This window comes from Melampsora larici-populina (genome assembly GCF_000204055.1).
Source record: "Melampsora larici-populina 98AG31 unplaced genomic scaffold MELLAscaffold_1, whole genome shotgun sequence".
Lineage (NCBI taxonomy): Eukaryota > Fungi > Basidiomycota > Pucciniomycetes > Pucciniales > Melampsoraceae > Melampsora > Melampsora laricis-populina.
The window spans coordinates 2,169,715-2,192,429 of record NW_006768765.1 but is presented as its reverse complement, the minus strand read 5'-3'; the positions used below and the strand labels follow the sequence as shown (position 1 = coordinate 2,192,429).

Below are 22,715 nucleotides of genomic sequence, written 5' to 3'. Positions count from 1 at the left end.
AAAGTTGGTTCACGGGTAGATCAAGATAGGGCATTCCATAGACATATAAGAATAGCAAGACTATGGTGACATATCAATCTGAAAGCTCAACGAGATTTGATTGGCGTAAGCATCAATTATTCCTCATTTTATATCATTGGAGCCTAATTATAAAGGGTCTGAAGTTGAGTTTTTTAATGTATGCCAAGCTCAGTTTTTGAAAAGTATAATAACTCTGAAATAAGACCAAGAGATGAGTCAAGAAACACAGGACTAGGATTTCAAACAATTATCAGCTAGTTTTCTTTGATTGTCATATTTTCAAAATCTCTAAATTTTGCATCATTTCATGCCTCTACATATATACATACATACATTCAAATCTCATTATTGGTTCAAGTATATCAAAAAATTATTAAAGACATCCCCTTGAATATATTCTAGCCTATCACCCTACATTCATTATGATCTTCAAGAAAATTTAACAAGTAATAAAATTTGTTCGTGAAATCCATCATCTTTCTTACTAATATCAGTCATACTTAACCTTAACTTTTCATCTTCAAAAATTTCACAGGCCAGAATGTAAAAAAATCTCGATCTTTCGGGATACTGGGGTTATGTTGTAGTCGGGGTATTAGACTTATGATAGTTATCCCAAAGAGTTCGAACATGGATCTTTGACGAAAATTCTCCATTGGTGTTATCCTCATAAACCACAAAATCTAATACTCTAACCTCATCAGGACGAAGAAAGAAGCAATTTGATGGTTTCTTCGTTCTGCTATCCATGAAATAACCGGTGACTCCTAATTGAAACACGTCACGTAAAATAGCTGTATCAGTATATGGGATCCATGAGAGGTAAAATAGCGGAAGAGTCTCATACCTGGTGGTGGCTCGACTATTAGGTAGAAAGAAATTCAAGTCAGAAATTCAACTTTCATTAGCTCGAAGAAAATTCAAATCACATACCATTAACCCATGCGGCCACAGCACCGTGACCAATGATATTAAACCGATTTTTCCCTGTTACTGTTACCGTTACATGCGAAGCTCGAAGAGCGGCATCCTTGAGAGGAACAGGATGGAAGAATTGTTCATTATAAAAAGATTGACCACTCGTTTGACTAGAAGCAGTAAGCTGAAGGTGAAGCCATGCATCATTTGATGGAGTTGATCCAGGGACCATGTCTTCGAGTCCAACAGCGCGGAAGAGATGGGTAGAGTTGATCGGACCAATGCTGAAAGTCTGGTTAGCCGACGCAAGCTGTTTTCCAGCGAAGTCATACCCTAAAGACGAGATAACACATCACTAATCGGTAGGTCATTCATCAAGTATAAAATAGACTTACAGGTCCATTTCGCGTTTCCTGTAACGGGATACCTATGATGGGTGAAGATTAGTTCAGACTCAAAGAATGTCACATTGCGATATAGTCTGATAAGTGACTTACCATAGATCCGAAGTGGCATATACGTCAAGGGTTTGATTTGTACGATTGAACATCGGAGAGATGATAACATGATCTTGAACACGTTCAGCCACATAATGGAAGATTTTCCATCTTCCAGTATATTCAATCGAAGACCAGCTAACACCTTCCCAGACATCATTCACTAAAAAGTTTGATGACAAAACTCAGTTCTTTGTTTAAAACATTAAGATTAAGTAGATATGAATTACGTTGCCAATAAAGAGCTCCTACAAGTTCGAACAATCAAAGAATCAGGACCAGAATCGGAACATGATGCCTTTGAGATGATCAGGTCAGAGGATTCATAAGAAACTGACCCATATTGTTTTCACCGCGACTAGCCCCAAGACGGTAGTACGTAATTTCTGAGGCCATGAAGGCCGCTTGGAAAACTGCGGAGAAAGTCTTTCAGCAGGTGATCTCCGTTTGGGAAGTTGTGTCTTAATGAGTTGATGATCTACCTTGAGTTGAGTAAGCCCATTGAGCGAGTAATTCACGAGGGTCCCCAGTGATATTGGGCGTAGGGTACCAGTCAGTTACCCCAGTAGTCATCTCTTTTTGCCCGTCGTCTGCCGCAAATGGATAAGTCAAAGACTTTGCAGGCGGATGCTGTATCGAAAGGGGACGTCAGAGAGATGTCGTCTTGCTGAGGTGTGGCGGTGGAAACGTTTGAGAGGCACATGAAAAGGATACTCACTTTGGTGTGAACTCGAATTTCACTGGAATTGAACGAGTAAGCTTCAATGTTCGTTAAGATTCTGTCCCACGTATATATCGAAGGCATGGAGTGGAAACCGAACTGTTTACAAGGAGCGAAAATTTTTTAGATGTTGGATTACCCTGGGTTGGTGAGAGATGGATTTTCCCCCTGAACGATGGAATGGAGCTTGGGTTACAAATAAGGGGAACTGACCTCATTTACAAAACGGGCGACCGGATAATTCTTTGTATCGAAGCTAATGGCAGTGTTGTAGTTGTAGAGTTCTTTGTCACCATCAATTTCACCTGGCACATGTTTACCGTAACGAGAGACGTAAGGATCGAGTGTCAAATACCTGTAAGGTGACAGTCAGCTCTACCGTATCCTGCCATGGAATCTGGGCAGACAATGACAAACGTACCCATCAGTAGTTGATGATGGCATATAGGAAATTGAACGGGTGTTATCCATCAAGACATCTCGAATCGCGTCTGGAGACGGAAGAAACCAAGGTCAGGGGGCTTTGATTCCCTCAAGTATAGGGGCGCTTGATCAGACTCAACGATTGTAGAGATAATCATATTGCTTAAAATAGACAGATCCGTTGTTCCAGGTCCCATTGATCCACTCGATATATCCTTCGCCCTTTTGAATAAGATGTTTAGGATCAGCAAACGTGATCCGGGGCTAGTTAACACCTGAATCTCGAGTTACCAACGAACCTCATTATTCCCTGCCCATAAAGCAACACTAGGGTGTCGGCCTAGACGCTGGACGTTTTCCGCTGTTTCAGCCAACACATTATCGAGGATATGCTTGGGTTCAATCGGATAAGCACCGCAAGCAAACACACTCTCGGACCAAGCCAGCACACCGATCTCATCACATAACTTTGGGATACACATCACTACATTGCTTCTAAGCGTTTGGTAACAGTTTGAGCAATATGACTCACGTCATAAAATTCGTCGGTTTCGTAAGCGCCACCACCCCAGATTCGAATTACGTTCTGGTGGGCTAAGACAGCTGATTTTAATAACCAAGTGATTGTACTTGAGTTAGCTCGAGCTGCGAAGTTGTCAATAGGTATGATACTATCATATCGGGCGTCATTATCATTATCAGCGTTGCGACTTATTTGAGAAGAGAATGCAAATACTCACCTAGACCCTTGGACAAAAAAAGGTTTTCCATTGATTTGAAGGTTAAACTTCGATCCAGGCGTGACCCCACGAGCAACTTCTTGTTCAGTATATTGAGATTGATCCACAATAATTGTTCGAAATCCTACACGTTCGTCCCATTGTGTTTGAGGAGAAAAGCCCGAGTCAAATGAAAGGCCAAGTTCATAAAGTTTTGGGTTTCCCAAGGTTGCAGGATACCACTTCTCAACCGCGTTGGGAGCGACACTGAAGCTTGCGGTCAGATATACTTGTGGGCCGTCGGTGGAATAAGCTGGTAAAGGTAGTGCGCGAAGCCGGACAGGTGCAAATTTGATGTTTGTCCCGCGCAAAGTGCCTGATAGGCTTGCGGAGGCAAATCGAGAAGGCGGATGAGGTGTGACCAGTGGAAGGGTTATATTGATCACCCATGGTGCATTTTGATCGGGTGGGAGATTATTGCGTTGCCCTATAAGATTCAATTACAAAAACATCAAACTCAGCCTGCACAAGTTGTTAAATTCTGGCAGAAGTGCTGCACCTTGCCGGTAAATATCAATCACCGTTTTATGGATCCAGTAAGGTTCAAAATCAGATTCATCCTTCTGGCCAGTCGTAGGTGGCTTTATCGTGACAACGGTTTGGGAATCCCCATGAGCTGGATCTCGGGGTGCGGCGGGACGAGTTTCTGTGGTGGCAGTACGTGCGAGGCCGATCAAGTAACCCGGTTTAAGCCTATCATCGATGGATTTTGTCAGCCAATTGTAAGATATCATCTTATGGTCAATGAGCCAAATGATCACTTACGGGCCACTAGGGAGGTATGCTGGACCTAAAAAGGTAAAGAGGATACGATTAAGCCAACCATTGTATGAAGATGCATTATGAGTACCTACCCCAATCCCAGCCAAAGTCAGATTGCTGCTTGCGAGCCCAATTACGCGCGTCGTATTCATATATAACCAGTGTGTCGGCAACGTTTGGATTTCCGAGACCGGCTTGTGGATACCAAAGATTGCCCGGCTCGTGGGCTAAACGGGTGGCAACTCCCCAAGGGGAATCGAAGCGAAGAGACAAAGTGGTACTATGTGTACTAGGGCCGAGCTTGTGGATGGCATCAGTAGCTACATACAGAGACAGCCGTCAATATTTGTGGAAGTGTGATCCAAGAACTCGTGACGACGGAGATTATCACTCACCATTGAAAACCCAGCTCCGGAATGCATTGTCCGTGGTGCCGATGAGATGTGGACCGAGTTTGATCTCACAAAAGGTATCAAGACCTTGAAAGGCGAAGAAGTACTACAGAATATCAATGGAATTAAGTCCAAGTTTCAGTACTTGCAAACGGGGACGCGAATGATTGGCTTGGTTTGTTTACCTGGTCCACCTGCTCCCATTTGAAGATTTCACTCAAGTCGACATTCGTTTGCCAAAGCCAGGCTTTTTCCTCACCAACCCATCGAGTGGTTCCTTCGTTGAGCCCGATGTTCGGATCATCAATGATTCCCGCGTCGATAAGAGCCAGATGAGCTTGGTTGACGAAGGAGGTAGGAACAGAGATCGATTTGTTGGCATTAGAGAGTGTCCACTTTAGATCCGATAAGTCAAGGTGCGCGTTCGGTAGAGGTGGTCCGCGGGTTGTGTCGGCTGACAAGACAGTTTGCACTGCAGCCGAAGCCGCCAAGGCGAGTAATGGGAGGAGTTGGAACATGATAAAAGAGTGGCAATGAAAGACACCTTATAAAGAATCGGTGCTACTTGTTGTAAAAATGGTGAAACCAGTAAATATTTATGACGCTATTAGATAGAAAACAGCGCAGCACAAGTTAAAAAGATGCCGAAACAGGTTGCCTAAATGAATTGATCTCTGAACTGGAACTGAGCGCCGATCAAATTGCGCAACTGTAGTGTGTAGGGTGAGAGATGCTCTGGTGCAAGATGAGGTATTGCCAAAGGGATCTGGATAACTTAAGAAGGGGATGACAAGCGATGACAAGATCAAGGGAGAGCTGATGGAATAAACCACAAGGAGAGGTTCCTGGTTGCGAAACACTGGACAACTGTTCCCGCTGCCAAATGTAGCCAAGAAGTCTAGAGAATTTATAGGCCAACTCGAATTGTCCTTCATCCTTGAGAGATAGAACAGGGGGTCTAGTGAAGGTTCACGAGGAGCTTGACCTTGTTGAGCTCAACGTTGAAAATACGACGCGTGAATCAATTGTCGATTCTAATCGCGAATACAGCTTTGTTGCATCCGTTCGTGCGCGACATACACTTGAAAGCCTACGTATTTGAAAATTGACATGCTCGGATGAGTTCACAGATTCGTGTAAACTTAACATTCGTGGCAGGCCCGCGCCGAGCAGAAACCAGGTCTGTGTGGATTGTGATGAAAATGCGGTCAGAAGCTCACCAGTGATCGAAAATTCTTTCATGTGTACCAGTGGACTCCCTTGCCACCCTATGACATGCCTTCACAGCTCTCGGAGCTCATCAAGTCGTGTGGATACCTTGTTGTATATTACATTTACTCGAATCAGCTCCAATCACAGTAGTATGTATTGACGTTTTGTGAGGTAAGGCTGGCTCATTAATTTGAACATCTGGCGTTGTGATTTACAAATGAAAAGCCCATCATAGCCCTGCATGGTAAATTAAGCTGCCGTGGGTTCTGCTCAGGAGGCTTTTGTCCCCAATGCTGGTGACTTGTGACAGTCATCCCGGGACCCGATTCCCAACTAGAGATGAGGGTCAAGAAGATGAGATCACTCAAAATTCATATCTGGCTTGCAGCTTGTATACACACATAATTTTCAGATCGGCTGCGAGAATATTTGTCACAGCGCAGGAAGGTACATTCTGTTCGCCAGAGTCACATATCTAGAGATAGGAGAGTTGAGAGACTCGAGAGGCGTGAAAGTCACTAAAGACTCGGCAATATGAATGTCGTTGATGTAGTTTTCGCTGCGATTACTAAAACAGAGCTGAGCAGACGAATTGATTTACGTACCCACTCAAAGCTTGCAAGTTTGTGAAGCTTACCATCGGATTCTACAGCCAACTCAGAAACGCTTTCCAGTTGTGTAGGAGAAATTGGTCCAGCGTTTCTAGATTAGCTGTAAGTCTACTTACAAAAAGGTAAGTCGACCCCTCATACTAAATGGCCGCTGATAATAGAAGCGGAATAAGGAGCATTGCCTGGACATTTTCTTTCAGCAGCCTGACATATAAAGACGAAGTGTTAAGCTGAATGACGAAGTATATCGCTGCAGGAAATAGAAACCACTTGACCTCATAGTGATAGAAAATCTCGCGCAAACCGCCTATATCTTTGGAAATATACTTTCCTGGCGATCTTGACACAAGTCTCATTTCCATGATCCATTTATCAACAGATTGAATGCACTTCACTCAGTTCTCTTTTAGAAATGACCGTAAGAAAATGCGTCACTTGCTCTTGGTTCCTCTTCCCCTGCAACCAAGCTTCTCATGACTGGTATGTAATAGTTCGCTGTGTTGTTGGGCTGTGTTGTTGGGTAAATCATATTCCATGCTCCCAAAACTTAGCCTAATCATGTGGTAGTTAACTATGTACCATTTTGAGGTATTTTCAACAGATGTGGTCCTATCAATTTTTATGGCGCAGGAATGACAGTACATTTATCAACAGGCCACAAGTACAGGTGCTGTAGGCTCCTGTAGGGCTCCACAGATCCGATCAATACAAGTATGTGACCAGATGTTTTCCAGAGTCAAAATTTGATATCCAAGCGTTGTCATAATCTTGCGGTTATTTGACAAATGGTCATGTGGGCTTTCAGCATACGAAGTAACAGATTTGCCTTTGGAATTTGCTTGGGGCAACCTTGCCAGCTTGTTTCTAAATTATGACCCTAGCCTCATCGATGATGCTCTTGCTTCCACTTATGGCAGAGTAAATATCAGGCTGCGAAGGCATCAGCACTTCAAGTTCCATAGATGTGTATGAACAGCCTTCAGATATTTGGTCCAGGCGAGTCGCATATTTAGCTCACTGTACGTAATATCCCAAGGGAGCTGATTATTACTCGACCTTGAGACAAGGCAGCAGGAAGATCTTGAAACTGTTAAAGGTATGTCTCTATAATGATGTTGTCTATCGTAAACCTAGCTATCCATATTCATCATATTGGTCGTTCTGGCTAAGTGGACTGTGCGGAGCCAATAGGTTTAATTTGCTATGTACAATTTGCATAATGCGGTTGGTGAAAGACGTTGAAGTCTTGTTAAGGTCATATGAGTAAATTGATGCGCAAAAAGCTATTGAGATCTTAGTGGTCTGATCCTTCGCAATGGGCCTCGTATGCTTTTTCGGAGAGTAAGCCATCAACTTCTTGAGGAGAAATTAAATGAATCTTGGCAATCCAACCTAGTCAACCAAGTGTTTCAGTGAGATGAGATTCTTGATTATTCAGTTGTTGGAATGGAAACAAAAATAGCAAACCTTCTGCCTCTGGGCTTGTGTTAATCAAGCTAGCTTGATCAAGCAGCTTGGTGTTAACCTCCGTAACAACACCGGATACTGGTGCATAGATATCAGATGCAGCCTTGACACTTTCCACCGCGCCCATTTGGTCTGTTGATTTATCACGGATCAAAGAAAACAAATCAGAACGAAATTCCACATATTTATCAAGAGCTCAAACCATACCTCCTTGTGCCACTTGAATTTCTAACTCGGGAGTCTCTACGAAAACCACATCCCCGAGACTTTTCTGTGCGTAATCTGTAATACCGATAGTAGCAACTTGAGTACTGTCATCGAAAGATACCCATTCGTGCTCCTTCGTATATCCCTTTGCTGTAATTGATTGTAAGCAAGCAATGGAGACCGATATAATCAATTTCGAATGTGCGCTTTCAAAATAGATTACAAAGGCTCTTTGGCCGTGCGGAAGGTTCGCCCTACGGCGAAAAAAATCAGGATGTATGCCCACTAATTGCGAACCGAGTTGCAGTGATTGAGATCGATCGAGGGCAAGGAAACTTCAATGCTTGTTTGGCCGGTAAAAGAGTACGAAGAGCTGGTCGAATTGCGAAGGTGAACATGATGATATGATGAGGGAAGTAGCCAAAATTTGATAAGCTAACTAGAAAAAGTTGGATGAAATAGGCACTGACTGATAAGGCTGAAACCAAATTTTGAAGATTTGAACTTCTTGTTCGGATAAATTTATTTTTAGACATACAGTCAATTGACCAAATACCACATGTAAGTACATGGACCGACTCGGACTTCCGGCCGAGCTGTGCACCCGACCCGATGAAGCTCTCCATCGATCAAATCGGAAATCCTGGGACCTGAATGCAACTTCACATTACGCCCCCATGATCACACACCAACATGACAACTGAGGATACTTTGACCAAACCTCTGAATGAAACTCATAGTCCAGATGTAAGCCCATTTGGGTCATTCTCTTCGAGGTTGAGAGTGTCGTCTGGAGTGATTAATTCCTACAGGGATTCAATTCGGTTCTAAAGACTCGCCTCTCCATGACTATCTGAGGAATCAAAATGATCCGAACGCTAATCCATATTTGCTTGGTATAATTTGTTGTTCAGGAACGAGGTCTCCGAATCTTTGAGCACGTTTCTTCAAAAATCAAACGCGAATTGATCAGGCTACGGCGTCATTGGGATAACCACGAGGTAGCCTTAGGTTCCTTATGTCGACTTCATTCCAGACCCATTGTATCTCTTGACTTCCGTTTTACCAAGTTTAAATCAATAACGTTCCTAGCTCTCATTCTTAGCCTCGAATGTTCGCTAGGTCTCAAGGAATCTCGGATCATGACTTGACGGATTTTAGCATCAAGCACGATTTGACCTCAATTAGATCGGGGCAGACTAGCTATGGAACCGTGGTGTTTGGGAAGATCAGAATCCCAGCTGTGAAGGATGAAGATGGGTTTGGATTCATTCATGTTAGGTCAGCAAAAAATCGTTATCTGTGCCCACATTTGATCGATGTTTCTCATTGCTAACTACATCGGATCACCTTGTAGGTTGCACGATCCACCTGGCAATGAGATGTCAGACGTGATTTTACACGCTATATTGACAGAGGAGGTGAAAGAGAACGGATCAATAGTTGATTATCGAGCAATCATGCGTCAAGAAGACCCTTTGACTTGGTTTGATGAATAGATGTCTCTTCAGGACCGGTGAAGATTCTAGAGCACTGAAACTGCCAGCTGATTTTAAAAGTATCTTCCTCGTTGCTTAATAATTTTCCATGTACAATACAGCATTGTTGTATAGCTCCTGTGAAGAATGAAGCTTTGTTGTAGCATGCTATTACCGAAGCCCAAAACGAATAGAGGCCTATGCTCATTTGATGTGAGATTTGTTCTGCAAGACTTAAACCGGATCCTTGACCCTGCACTTTGGAAATGTGTTTTGATGGAAGTAAAGGTAATTTTCCTGACTTGCATTACAAATTTGACTGGGACTGAAGTAGAATCTTACAATAGAACAGACAAATCATTCACATTTGATCATAATACAATCTTTGCTGGGAGCCCTTTTTCAAGTATGAGATACTTCATGTTCATACTGTGAATCTTCATCTGGAAAGATAATACCGGCTGATAATTTGATCTGTGCAAAGAAAGGGGAGTTGAACAATGTCTATTACACTTTGAGTGCTTTATATACATAGTATATAGTATTTCTGGTCACTCCAGATCAATGTTTAAAATAGCCTTGTCATTTCTTCACAAGGATTTCATCTGGATATTTTTATCTTGCCAGCTATCATCCATGTGCACTGCCTTTACTGTTGTAGTACACTATACAGGCGCCAGACATATGGCTCTGCTGCCATATGAGCAATGTTGGCAGTTCTTTGAAAGCAAAAGTGCCACTAGCTAAAAACCCGGCTCCTATGCTGTATTTGTGAAATCTATAGTTGAACAGAGTTGAACCCAGGGATGCAGGTGTGGGTATGAGTGTACCCAGCTCATAATCAGGCTGGGGGCACATTGCGCCCAGAAAACTCAGAAAGTAGGCAGGCACACCCAAAAGTACTATGCTGGGGTGGACTGTTCCCTGGTCAGGGGAATTGCTTGGTTACATTGAGTCTAACTAAAATTGTGCCATTGTTTGGTTGGAAATGATAAAATCAGCATTCAACTCAGTTAAAAGCCGGGAGGAGTGGAATCAAGAAGTTATTTGATGAATTACACCTTAATGTAATCCCCAAAATCCCCCCATCCTTGTCAGAAAAAGTTGGTCTTGACCACAAAGGCACACCTAACAGGCCCAGTGGTGCCTAGGCGCAGTTGTTGAGCCAGCCCACCTTTTGAGAAAAGGACACACCCCCAGCCTGAGCTCATACCCACTTTCAATGGTTTTGGACCACATGGCTGAGTATCCAAATTCTGTGAGTCAAGGACAGAGTTGTACAGGTCAGCTGTATTATGTACCCACATATCAGTACACTTGAGTATCACACACTCATGGGTGCCCCCTCCGCTGCGCCCCAGTACTCATGATATGTATCCCCAATCAAGCACACACCTTGTTTGCATGAGTATCTCACCCAAACAAGGTGGACTAGGATATCATACCATATTATGATATCCTAAGTGACAATATACTACTTGAGCATGTTATCCACATTTCCTCCAACCTCAATCTTCTCAACATCATATTCCTTTGATCTCCAAATTGGCTCACTGATCTAATTTGGTGGACAACACCTGACTTCAGACGGTGTGGCTTCACTTTTATACCTTCAAAGCAAATATTTGATCTCTCAAGAGATCCATGGCTCAGTCAATGGATCTTCACATCAAGAGCTTTCTACCAGCTCTTGAGTTTGTGAACTCCAATATGATGAAGAATATCAGAGTTCAGGATTTGTTTTACAGCAAGCGGTGAGTTTCCTCTTTTATGTACCTTGAGTATTTCCTTGTTTCTTTATTCCACTTGTTCTGACTCTCAATATAATCCTCTTATTTACTATTTTCCTGCTTCAGACCTGACAATTAACTTGTTTGCATTATGCCACAATTCTCTAAGCCAACCCCTCCCAAAGACTTGCCATATGCACATCAAACCTCCACTATCTCTGAATCTACCCCTTGTGTAAATTTGACATTGTGTTGTGATGATCAATTTGTAGGAGTAATCAAGAATCACATCAATAGTCAATTTGGGGTTTTTAGTGCAAAAGTTGTGTTTTTTTTCATCTTTTTGTGATATTATTTTAGTTTCATTATGATTCTTTCAGAATTGCAATCTATTTAAGTCAAGTTTATTCAATTTCATTCATAAGATCATAATCAGGAAGAAGAAAAATAAATTAATATATAAAATTATTCAAAATATAGGTATATTGTGTTGGTAAATGATGTTTAGGGTATTAATATTTAGTTTGAGGGTTCAAGAAGGCTGTAATATGCAATAGAAGGATTATATTATTCAGCAAAAACCTTGATCATGAGTATTGATAAGGGAGGAGTGAAGTTGATCAAGAAAGAGGGAAAAACAAGGATGGTAAGCAAGGGTACTACAGGATTTATTTGTGTGTAATGATGTCATTGAGGGATTTATTGGTTGCCAAGAGTTTTATAATGATTTTTAAAGTTATTCTTATGACTTGATTGATCCACAATGATCTTATGATGAAGAAGAAATTGATATTAGCCATGATAAGAGGTGGAAAGGTGTAAAAATCATCACAAATGAAGGTTTTTGACAAATTACATATGCCAAATTGTCAGATCAGGATGAATCATAGTTCATTCAGCACAGCATAATTTAATTCATAATTTAAATCTCTTAAATCAATAGTAACGGAGGTTTAGTGAAAAATTTAGGATCCCACTATTTAGCGCCCCCTAGAGAATATCCGTAGCCCCCTTTATTTTCGGGTAATACCCGTGTGACCCGACAAAACCCGAGATTCCCCTGCAAAACTTTTGCAGAGACGGACCTCGAGGGCTTCTTGGGAAGGCTCATTCCGACAATATGAGCCCTATCTACTTACCTTGAGCCCCCATTTCCTCCCTTTGAGCCCCTTCCTTCCTCAATCGGGCAATAAACATGTCAAATAACTTTGGAAGGGGCTACTAAGATATTTGAAGCCTGGACCGGCCCTTGTGTTTTCGGATGTTGGCCACCAGATAGCACCCAGCTCTACGTGAGGTATATGTGTCTGCTGATGTTCGTGGAATCCCCTTCTCCCTTGTCCTATTTTCCACTTCTACTTTCATTCAATTTCATCCACTAATCACATCCACTAATCACATCCACATCACTCTCTTTCCTTCAACTCAACCAAACCTTACACACATTTCCACGTCCAAGTACTTGTACCAGCTCTTGTATTCAGTTCACATAGTTCCGGACATACATAGTTCTAGATTCCCAGTCGTTCCAATTCATTCGCACCACTTCCGCTATGTCCCACCAGGACCCTGGAATGCTCCTACCGAGGGGCCTGTCGAAAAACGTAGCAATTTTGGCTAAAATTTTGGCGATGTATCTGTCAAAAACGTAGAAATTTGGAAAAATTAGTGGCAAGCTATCTGACCAAAAACGTAGCAATCATGGGTCATGAGTTTTAGGTATCTCACCTAAAACGTAGCAATTGATTGCCGATTGCCATTTTTAGGTAACCCCCTTGAAAGCCTTGAGTGCGCCTATTCTAGCCTGTTCTCCTCTGTTTCATAAGTCTAGTCCCGGCTAGTCCCAGCCTCTCTTGGCCTGGTCTTGACAGATCTAGACAGATATTGATTCTGCGCTGTCAAGCTTTCTATAGCTTGACAGCGCCACAGGAGATGGGACTTCTGCCCTGAATATTGCCTGGGTCCACTGAAGCGCTTGTTGATTGGATCGAAAGTGGATGCAAACTCAATGCCACAGCTATGCTTCGCATCCGAGAATCCCATGATAGTCAGGTCTCCAAAGGCCATGGAAATGAGCGAGCTAAACAAACGGTTTCGGACATCGCTATCAATCTCACGGCCTCTGAAGCAGAACAATTGAAGCCAAGCATGTGTAGTAAATTGGTGGCAGTTATGATGAAGAACCACGAAGCTGTTTCTTCAGCAACCACTCGATTGCATCGCTGGAATATCACCTCAAAGCTTCGACTAGCTGATGTCATCCGTAACACCTCAACTGTTGACGACTTTCCAACAGATATCGATCTCGGTGGCGGTCAAGTTAGCACAGACAATCCTTTGGAACATGGGAAGTTTGTCCTTCTGATCAATAACGCAGTGAGTTGTTTAGAAATGCACATATGTATATTCTTGTTTCAAGACTTCTGATCATCTGGATGATTTGGATATACACAGAAGCTGTACCTCGCCAAGATTCTGACCGTATATCAGCACATGTCCGGCTCTGGCAATCATGCATGGGTCAAATCAGCCACAACTCTCAGCGGACTTTCATACATATCCACTCAGATATTGTATTTCAACCCCGATTATCCAATTGCAAGCACTGCCCCACCAAAATCACCAAAAAGTCAATGGACTTTTGGTCACCTTGAGGCTACAAGTGTAGTCTACGTTTTCAAGCCTTCAAGCGGGTCCAACATAGTGGAATTTGCAGACGGATGCTTTTCACTACCTAAAGTGATTTGTCAAATGCTTACTAATCTAAACATACCTGCATATTTGAATGCATTTGAAAAAGAACGCATTCGCCTTCTTACATCCAATAAAAAATCTCGTGGGCAGCCAAAGGGGAAAGGAAAAAATAACCCGTGATTGTTTTCTTCAATTTTGTCTCTTCGTTCCTGTTGTAATAGCTTCAATTGTTTTGTTGGCTCTGTGCAAAGGATCAAATGGCGCTTTTTGTTGATTTTTTATAAGAAACCCGTTGTATGAAGGTATCTGACCAGAAACGTAGCAATCTGGCCTCCAAAAATGGAAAACCGGTGTAGGCATCTGACCAAAAACGTAGCAATCCGGCCCGAAAAGAATGAAGACCGGAGATTTTCTGCTACGTTTTCGACAGATACCTCGGCAGGGGCATTCCAGGGTCCTGTCCCACCAAACTGCAGGCTCCCCACATCCGACAACGGAGCATCCTGTACAGTTGTCAACTCAATTGCTCCAAGCAGATCCCAGTAAGGCCGAACCGATATCAACTCAACCGCCTTTCCCTCATCCTACTGGTGCTCATAACCAGTATACTCAACATCCACCTGGAACCTCCTATCCTCCACCTGGAAACTTGTATCCACCGAACCACTATTCTCAACCGAACTACAGTAACTTTTTGTATCATCATCAACCCAACTATCCTCATCCGAACTTTCTTATTCCAAACCCTCCTCCTCATCCAAATTGCCCACAACCACCGAATCAACCTCACTATCCTATTCCTAATTACATACACCCAAACCATCCTCCTCCTCCACCTCCCAGCATGTATTTGCATGCTGGAATGATGGAGGGTAACCAACCTTCCTTTGAATCTAGCTATTGGCGACCACCCAATTGTTCCCCTGGTCAACAGACTTATTCGCAAGTTCAACATCATTCTGTACCCTATCCGAATCACTATTCCATCAACACGAACTTGTCACCAGTTGAGAATTCGACTTCTGGAAACACCAATCATACGACTTACACTAGTTCTGAAACTCCTGTCACATTGTCATCAACCACTGCCTTGATCGAACTCGCCAAAGCACCATCACGCGTCACTGATGACACAACGTTAAATCCAGTGGACTTGAACCCAGCTACCGAAATCGATTTAAGTTCAACTGCAACGGTGATTGAAGAAACTGACGAAGGTGCTCACGTCATTCCTGATGAAAGAGATGACGAGTGGCCTCCAATTGGTATGTACACATTACCTTTTCGTCTTTCCAGTCGCATCTTTCTTTGGAAGTTTTTCTTTCTCATTCGCTAATTCCGTCATCTGATTATCTTTGTCCTTACAATCATTAGGGGCAGTGCCCGTACGCTTGCTAATGGGACCGAAAACTGGGAAGGCATTCGTAGAGATGGAAAATGGATTGATGTATCTCAACGCTGTCGCCCGACATCAAGGTTATGCTCTTGCCATCAAGAGTCATAAGACCCACGATTCGCACACCCTCAGGGTTTATCTCCGATGCTCTCTCGGCCATGCGGTCCCATCTGTAGCTCACATCCGGTCTTCATCATCGAAGAAGACCGGTTGTACTTTTGAGGTTTCCCTTAACTACAGATCCAGTCTGGACCGATGGGTAGTCACTCAAGACATCAAGAAAGCCTCCAAGCTGGTACACAACCACCCTCCTTTTCAAAAACCCAACAACATGGCCATCTACCAAAGATTTCAGCCTCACGTGGTTCAAAAAATTGACCTTCTATTGTCCATCGGATGTCGCGCTGCCCAGATCCGTTCCATTATCAACGTGGAACCGGGTTCTCAGCCGTTGGTACGCGATATACATAATGTCCGATCTCGACTGCGTGACAACTGGCTCAACGGTCGAACCCCTATCCAGGGGTTGTTCGACTTGATCACTGCTAGTCATTGGGCCCACCGGACTTTAACCTTGTCAGATGGCACCTTGCTCAATCTGTTCTTTGCTAGCCCATCTGGCATCTCTTTAGCCCGTCGATTTCCAACGGTTCTCACCCTCGACTGCACCTACAAAACGAACCGATTCAATTTACCCCTACTACATATTGTTGGAACAACAAACACTAATCGGTCTTTCACCGTAGCGATGTGTTTCTTGAACAGTGAAGTAACCGCTCAATATGAATGGGCTCTTAACCAGCTAAAAGATGTAGTATTCCAAAACGAAGAAGACTCCTCAAATGTTCAACTACCACAAACTTTCGCCACCGATTCAGAACCCGCGCTATTCAATGCAATCGCCAAAGTATTTCCAAATGCTGTACACATCTTATGCGTGTGGCATATCAACATTAATGTAGCAAAAAATTGTAAGAACAAGTTTTCTGAGGCTGAATGGACGGATTTCATCAAAATTTGGAATATCTTTGTTGCCTCAAGTACTAAGGAAGATTACGATGCGAATCTTGAAGCTGTAACCAATGTGGCCAAAGCTCATGATGTTTATGATTACCTGCAAAATACGTGGCTTAAAAGGACCGACAAATTTGTTGCATTATTCACATCCAAGACACCTCACTTCGGAAATTCCTCCACCTCTCGAGTTGAAGGAACTCATTTTCAAGCAAAACGGTTTTTAGAAGGGCGCAATAACGACTTCCTAACGTGTTTCAATTCTTTCAAACGTTTCGAGGAACATCAAAGGAGCGAAATCCTAGTCTCAGTTGGTATTGAAAGGACCAAGACCCTTCAAGGCCTTCCAGGATTTTTCAAAGAACTGAATGGTCTGGTGTCTCATTACGCTCTCAAGAAACTCAAGTGTCAATATGATTTATTACCCGACAGCCTCCAAAAACCTTGCACTAATACGTTCAGAGGGGCTTGGGGCCTGCCATGCTCACATGACATTGCTACAGCACGTGATAATTGTGACTATCTATCTCCAGACCTTGTACACAACCAGTGGAAACTACTTATCGAAGTACCACCAACCACTTACAAAGGTCTTGTTAGTGCTGCACGCTCTAAGTTTAATCAGCTACTTGAATTACCTGAACATACACTTTGAAAGTTGTACGGGGAAATTAGCCTTCTTGAGACCGCACGATACTCTCTTGTTCCCATTCTGAACGCCGAAGTGAAACTAGATACTCGAGGTCGACCACGCGCTAATACCGGCAAACGTCAAGTGTCTCCTGAAGGTCGATGGAAGTCGGAGTTCGAGTTAGCTGAAGCCAACAAACGTCCTCGAGTTATCAAATGCAGCCTCTGCTCAACTGCGGGTCACAACATTACCACCTGTCCCACCCGAGCATCCAGCATCAAACCAAAGTTGGAGAAATCGACATCATCAGCGGTCGCCTCATCAAGCGCGATGCCCGGATCAAACGTGCCAGCATTGGACGCCGACTTTTTTGATCAACTCTCTGAAGTTTCTTTTGACTTATGTGAATCCGAACCTGAATCGGAACCTGAAAACGAAGACAACCTCTGTCCCTTCTGTGACGATCCCTTGCCTGAAGCTCCCTCAGACAAGCTTCTCCAGTTGAAGGCTGAACTACTCGCCCTGCCTAATGTGCGCCCAGGTATTGGACATGCGGGTGCGAAGTCCCTTCCTGTAAGTGCATTTGAATATTTCTTTGTCACGGTTTTGTGCGTTGACATTTATGTATGATAGTTTCACCAAACCGCGGAATTTTGTAATCTGCATAACGCCGAACTCGTTACTATCCCTCTTGGTGTCAGCAAGGGATGGCCAACCGAAATAGATTTTGATATATTAGAAGAGTTGGTCTATGTCACGTCTTGATCTGAAGTCACATCTTGATAACTAACACCTTATGATTACCTAGTCGAATCAAAAATCATACCACACTCCTGGCCGACATAATCAACAAAAAGAAAAAGTCGAATTATTTTGAAAGTGCGAAGATTAAAAGCAAAAGCAAGGGTAGGCAGGTTTTCAGCACTGCTGGGCAGTTAGGAACGTTTGAGGTCGAGCAACCAGGATAGTACGTACTTGCTGTTCTGCTTTAGGCCTGAGCGCACTTTCTGATTATTCTTTTCTTGGTCAGTTATGGCTATCAGGGATATGAAATTATTGTGAACACGCTAGAGTCACTGTTCAAGACGGACCAAACTTCAGAGCATTATCTGCATTCACACAAATCAGCCCCTCTCACTCCAGACTACTTCTTGCGTCAAGTCCTTATTCCAGAAACTTCTTTATGTTTAATCGCAGAAGATCTCAAATTAGATCGCACGGATCCTGAGGTACAAGCAACTCTCGAGGCCAGTCGAGCCTATGGTTCAGTGGTCTTTCCAATGCCAGATCATACGCAACGTGCCCCAAATAAGCAATCCATCAAAGAAACCCAAACACAGAAAGGTCATTCTCAATCATCAACCTTGTCAAATTCGATAGCTGCCACAAAGTCTAGTTCACATTCCATTGCCTCTGTAAACGCTGGTTCCGACAATCTCGTTTTGAAGCAATTACCCCAATTCATTGTTCCATACATCAATTCAGTATTCAATCCACCCGCTTATGGTAATTGTGGCTACTACGCCATTGCACAAGCCCTCAAGATTCACACGACAGACTCTTATGTTTTAATTCGTCATCAATTGCACGAGGAGCTATCTTTCAACAGGGAGGCCCACGAAAAACTACTTTCAACTCCAGAAAGTACCAGGCCACGAAGGATCACTCGCCATTCTAAACCTTTTGCTGCAGAGACCGTGGATGATCTGCTTTTTCGTCTGCAACCCCAGGGACCGGTATGTACTCGGGATTTCTGGATGCGCATGCCATACCTCGGCTATGTCATCGCAAGTACTTACAAGTGCCCAGTGGTATGTTTGGATCCTCATGAAGTGAATTGTTTCACGTTTTTTCCTTATCGCACATCACCCAACAACAACGATCCCATAATCTTGGCCTTTGTCGATGGAATGCATTTCGTCAGTTTAGGATTTGGTCCCCGATTAATTCCATTTCCTGAAATATACAACAAAAAGATTGTAGACGCGGTTTTCCCTAGCCAGATCCCTGAGTGGATTACAAAGTATAAAGTGCAGATGGGTTGGTGGGCGAAGAATCATAGTACTTAGTGTATGGATGGATGTTTTTTTCTCTCTTTGTTTGGTGTGTATTGTTGTCTCGCTTGGTTTTGTACGTTTTTTTTTTCTTTTGGATGGTTCTTGTATGTCTTGTATGCGACACTCTTTTGTATGATTCCTTCTTGGGGAAGATCTCATGTATGCCACCTTTGTATCATTCCTTCTTTTGGAAGGTCTCACATATGCCACTTATCTTACATTTATGCCTATGAATATGAATATGATAATATGAACATGTTATGCACCTTATTCAATTATTCAATGTGTTGTGCGAGAAAAAAAAAGAAGAAAGAAACAAAGAAAAGACAAAATTGAGAAGCAGGGACGCGAAAGAAATCTTTACAAAAGATACGAGAGTTGCCCTATTTTTTGCCCCCTGCTTTGCCCGATTTTTTCAAAAGGGGCTTCAAACTTCGATTTGCCCGGTGTCCGGTCCGAAAGGGGGCTTCGGATACCAATCCGAGGGCGCTAAATAGTGGGATCCATTATCAAATGGAGGATCTGGGTGTTTTTGTTCCCCTTTTAGCTTTATCATTTTGTTTATCATCATAAACTTATTTTAATCATACCTGGTCACTTCAATACGCCCTTTATCATAGGTATGAAGAGAAATTTATTTTAGTGTTGTAGTGTTTGTGACTTATAAAGTCTTTGGAAATAATATCAAAAGGATATTGCACTTTTTTCCCTTGGTTATCAGATTGGAATAACACTTTAAGTGTTGAGAGACAGTCAATTTAAAAACTGTGCTGTTTCATTCAAAATTTGTGCTTTTGGTCCTTTGAAAGTCAATTGAAGATACTTTTCTCTGTTGATACTTATCAGTACTCAATTCAACAGAGTTCCCCTTTTGGATTGTCTTGTTTTAGGAAGGCAGTATTTAGAGCATCCACAGCAGCCACCTGATTGTGCAAGCTCAGAAACAGACCCCCGATGCTGATTTTTGGATGTGGGGGGTAAAAAAAATGCACTTCCCACAGTGGTGTACCTAAAGTTGGGGCCAAAACCCAGTTGAGTATATTGAATATGCTTGAGCAAAGATATTGGAGGAGCAATACAGTTGTTTTTGCAAAGGTTGGCTGTATTGGGACGAAGATGATGAAACGCAAAGCTAGATGACTAGTGTTAGTTACTAGTCTACCAAAACAAGAAGAAAATGTGACAAGTTTCATAAGATGACAAAGAGAGAAATAAGCTCTAACCTAGATGACTAGTGTTAGTTACTAGTCTACCAAAACAAGAAGAAAATGTGACAAGAGGAAAGTTCTAACACAATCTAGAAAGAGCACACATCTTATACAAAACATGTTTCACAAGGCGTTTTACAAGTCTGACGTAACATGACAAAAGCGAAACCAGTTACAAATGAAATTCCCAAACATTCCAGCTAGTCTAATCCAAAAACAGGTGAGACTTGGCCAAGCGCCTTGTCATCTCCAATGACTAGTCCAGCCGGGCCTTAACAGGCTGTACCAGTGTTCTGTATTGGTCATGTCAAAGCAGTTGCACATGATGTCAAGAGCCTGCCTAGACCTTGCAGATGTGGAGGGCCCAGCTCAAAATCTGGAGACTCTCAATGTCTCACCCCAATTTTGCAAGGTCTGTTGGAGCAATTTACGGCTATGTGACCCCCCATGTCATTGAGAGCCCGCACAATTGGGGGACTGCTGTGGATGCTCTCAGACATCTTCTACTAGTCTCTTACTGGTAGATTATCCCCTTACACTCTCTATAAATCTTGTTGGGTTATAAGTTCTACAACAGAGGGGTTGTGAAAAATTTATCAGGAATCAAAGAGATTGGTGTGGATTACAACTTTTGTGCTTACAGATCACGTGTAACAGCATTTACAACACAGCAAGCTTATTTTATCTATTTTTACAACACAATTACTCAGTCATCACATATCATAAGTAGGTAATGTTATGCCAAGGATTGATCTGAATCATGAGATCTACAAGATGAGATATAGTAGTCAACAATTGGAGCACTTTAGAAAAAAGTCAAAACTCTAAAAATGGTTTTCAGCTATGAAGATTAGGAAAAAATCACCTATATTCATCATAAGAAGATCTGTGAATCATTTATAGATCAATTGATCAATTTCACAGCTCAAATCATGTCATTCATTAGTCATAATTTCAACTTAAGATCACATGAAAGGGTTTTTGAGGGTTTTTGAGGTTTGATTATCATTGCTGGGTGTTTGTAAAGATTGTCGTGATATCTTACACCCTGTTCGGAGTATCTATTTGAGTTTTTGGTAGTCTGGGTTATTAGTCAAGGACTTCCGGTTATAGATTTGATATGTTGATAATAAGGGTCTAATTAAAAAGAAGAGTGTGGTTGGTTGAGATACAAATGAAGGTTTTATGAGTACGGTTGTAGATGGAATGTCGCGGTTATTGGTGTTTCATTTGTCTGCTTTGGGAATAGGTTGTCTGTGACCTGAGAATTTCTTTCTTTCTCTGTTTTGTTCATTTTGTTTAGATATATATACATTACCTTTTGTTCCACTCAGTCTCTTTCCTCATTGGAAAGAAACTGTAAGTGTCTTGCTTTTAAATTTGTGTACTATTCATTCTCCTAAGACCTATTTTTACTACAACTTCTTTTTCAATAGTTTTCTTTATCTTTTACTTACAAACCTCATCAATCACCTTTGCCTACAATATGCTGCTTTTACTCACAGGTTTGTTTTAGCTTTTAATTATTTCTTATCTCTCTTCTTTTCTGTATCTTTTACTAACTTGTGCGTTGGTCAGGTCAGTTTTCTCATTCTAGTTGCTCTTTGAAGCACTGAGGCCTGTTGCCGTGTACTCATTTTTGTACCTGTTACCCGTGAATGTGTTTCAGGCTTTGTTCCCCTTTTGTTCTCATTGTATACCTTTGTCATAGTGTTTTTAATCATCATGAAATTATTATGTTTGCACTATGGTCACTTGAATCAGCCCCTTCAAACTTAATGAAAAATTTATTTACATGTGATAAGGCTACAAGTCTTCTTTGGGAATGATAGTTACAACAGTATTGCTAGTAATTGATCTATTTTTGTGTTTTTGCGCTTTAAAAACTGGGAATAATACTTAAAATAGTATTGAGACATTTCTCTGGTGCCTTAATCTTATTCTCTGTGATCATGAAGCGGTCAGCAAGAATCGCTGTTGGTAACTTGTTATTAACCTAGTGGAATGGGATAGTTGGTAACATTACATTACATGTTGTTTAATTAAGCTGACGGGTCGGGTTCTTGATCTTATCTTTTGACTACAGGTATGACATCATGCCTGTTCACCACCCTCTTTACCAACTCCCCATCGCATTCACTTTTGTCAAAGTCTCTAGTCTTCGTATTGGAGTTCATCATTAAGATTGTTAAAAACTCTTTTTGTTATTATCTCAGAAATTTTTTTGACACAAAATAAGGTACAAAAGTCAACCCTTTTCTCATAAAAACCGTTTCATCTAAAAACCGTTTCAACTTAAAAACCATTTCACTTATTAAAAACCGTTTCTTTCTAAAAAACCATTTATTTTTTCGTTGAAAAACTCTTAATGAGCGATAATGTTCATTTGATTACGAAGGTGCTGAAGTGGTGGCTGAGAAGTTGGAAGTCCTCACCAAATCATATGATACAAGTGGTGGTTCCAACGCCAATACTATGGCAGAAATGCAATCATTAT

At 42.1% G+C, this 22,715-nt stretch overlaps 4 protein-coding genes across 4 annotated transcripts; 2 read left to right on the top strand and 2 right to left on the bottom strand.

The window, feature by feature from the left end:
* Positions 1-597: 597 nt before the first annotated feature.
* Positions 598-5,085, bottom strand: MELLADRAFT_114892 (family 2 glycoside hydrolase; the record flags this gene model as incomplete). The annotated part of the gene is made up of 20 exons (XM_007403614.1): positions 598-815; positions 869-883; positions 955-1,272; positions 1,335-1,366; positions 1,437-1,599; positions 1,667-1,684; positions 1,775-1,849; positions 1,919-2,066; positions 2,155-2,256; positions 2,371-2,512; positions 2,579-2,648; positions 2,721-2,844; positions 2,880-3,047; positions 3,113-3,251; positions 3,321-3,786; positions 3,859-4,052; positions 4,125-4,209; positions 4,259-4,441; positions 4,517-4,619; positions 4,699-5,085. The coding sequence occupies 20 exons, from the start codon at positions 5,029-5,031 to the stop codon at positions 598-600; spliced, it is 3,096 nt and encodes a 1,031-aa protein (XP_007403676.1).
* A 2,545-nt stretch (positions 5,086-7,630) lies between these two features.
* Positions 7,631-8,408, bottom strand: MELLADRAFT_86990 (uncharacterized protein; the record flags this gene model as incomplete). The annotated part of the gene is made up of 4 exons (XM_007403613.1): positions 7,631-7,728; positions 7,804-7,935; positions 8,011-8,160; positions 8,297-8,408. 4 exons carry the CDS (start codon positions 8,406-8,408, stop codon positions 7,631-7,633), a joined length of 492 nt encoding a protein of 163 aa, XP_007403675.1.
* A 295-nt stretch (positions 8,409-8,703) lies between these two features.
* MELLADRAFT_101250 (uncharacterized protein) lies at positions 8,704-9,509 on the top strand (the record flags this gene model as incomplete). Its single annotated transcript, XM_007403931.1, has 4 exons — positions 8,704-8,757; positions 8,925-9,053; positions 9,116-9,291; positions 9,368-9,509. The coding sequence occupies 4 exons, from the start codon at positions 8,704-8,706 to the stop codon at positions 9,507-9,509; spliced, it is 501 nt and encodes a 166-aa protein (XP_007403993.1).
* A 3,728-nt stretch (positions 9,510-13,237) lies between these two features.
* Positions 13,238-21,331, top strand: MELLADRAFT_101249 (uncharacterized protein; the record flags this gene model as incomplete). Its single annotated transcript, XM_007403932.1, has 3 exons — positions 13,238-13,594; positions 14,424-15,059; positions 21,299-21,331. 3 exons carry the CDS (start codon positions 13,238-13,240, stop codon positions 21,329-21,331), a joined length of 1,026 nt encoding a protein of 341 aa, XP_007403994.1.
* Between the last annotated feature and the right edge of the window lie 1,384 nt (positions 21,332-22,715).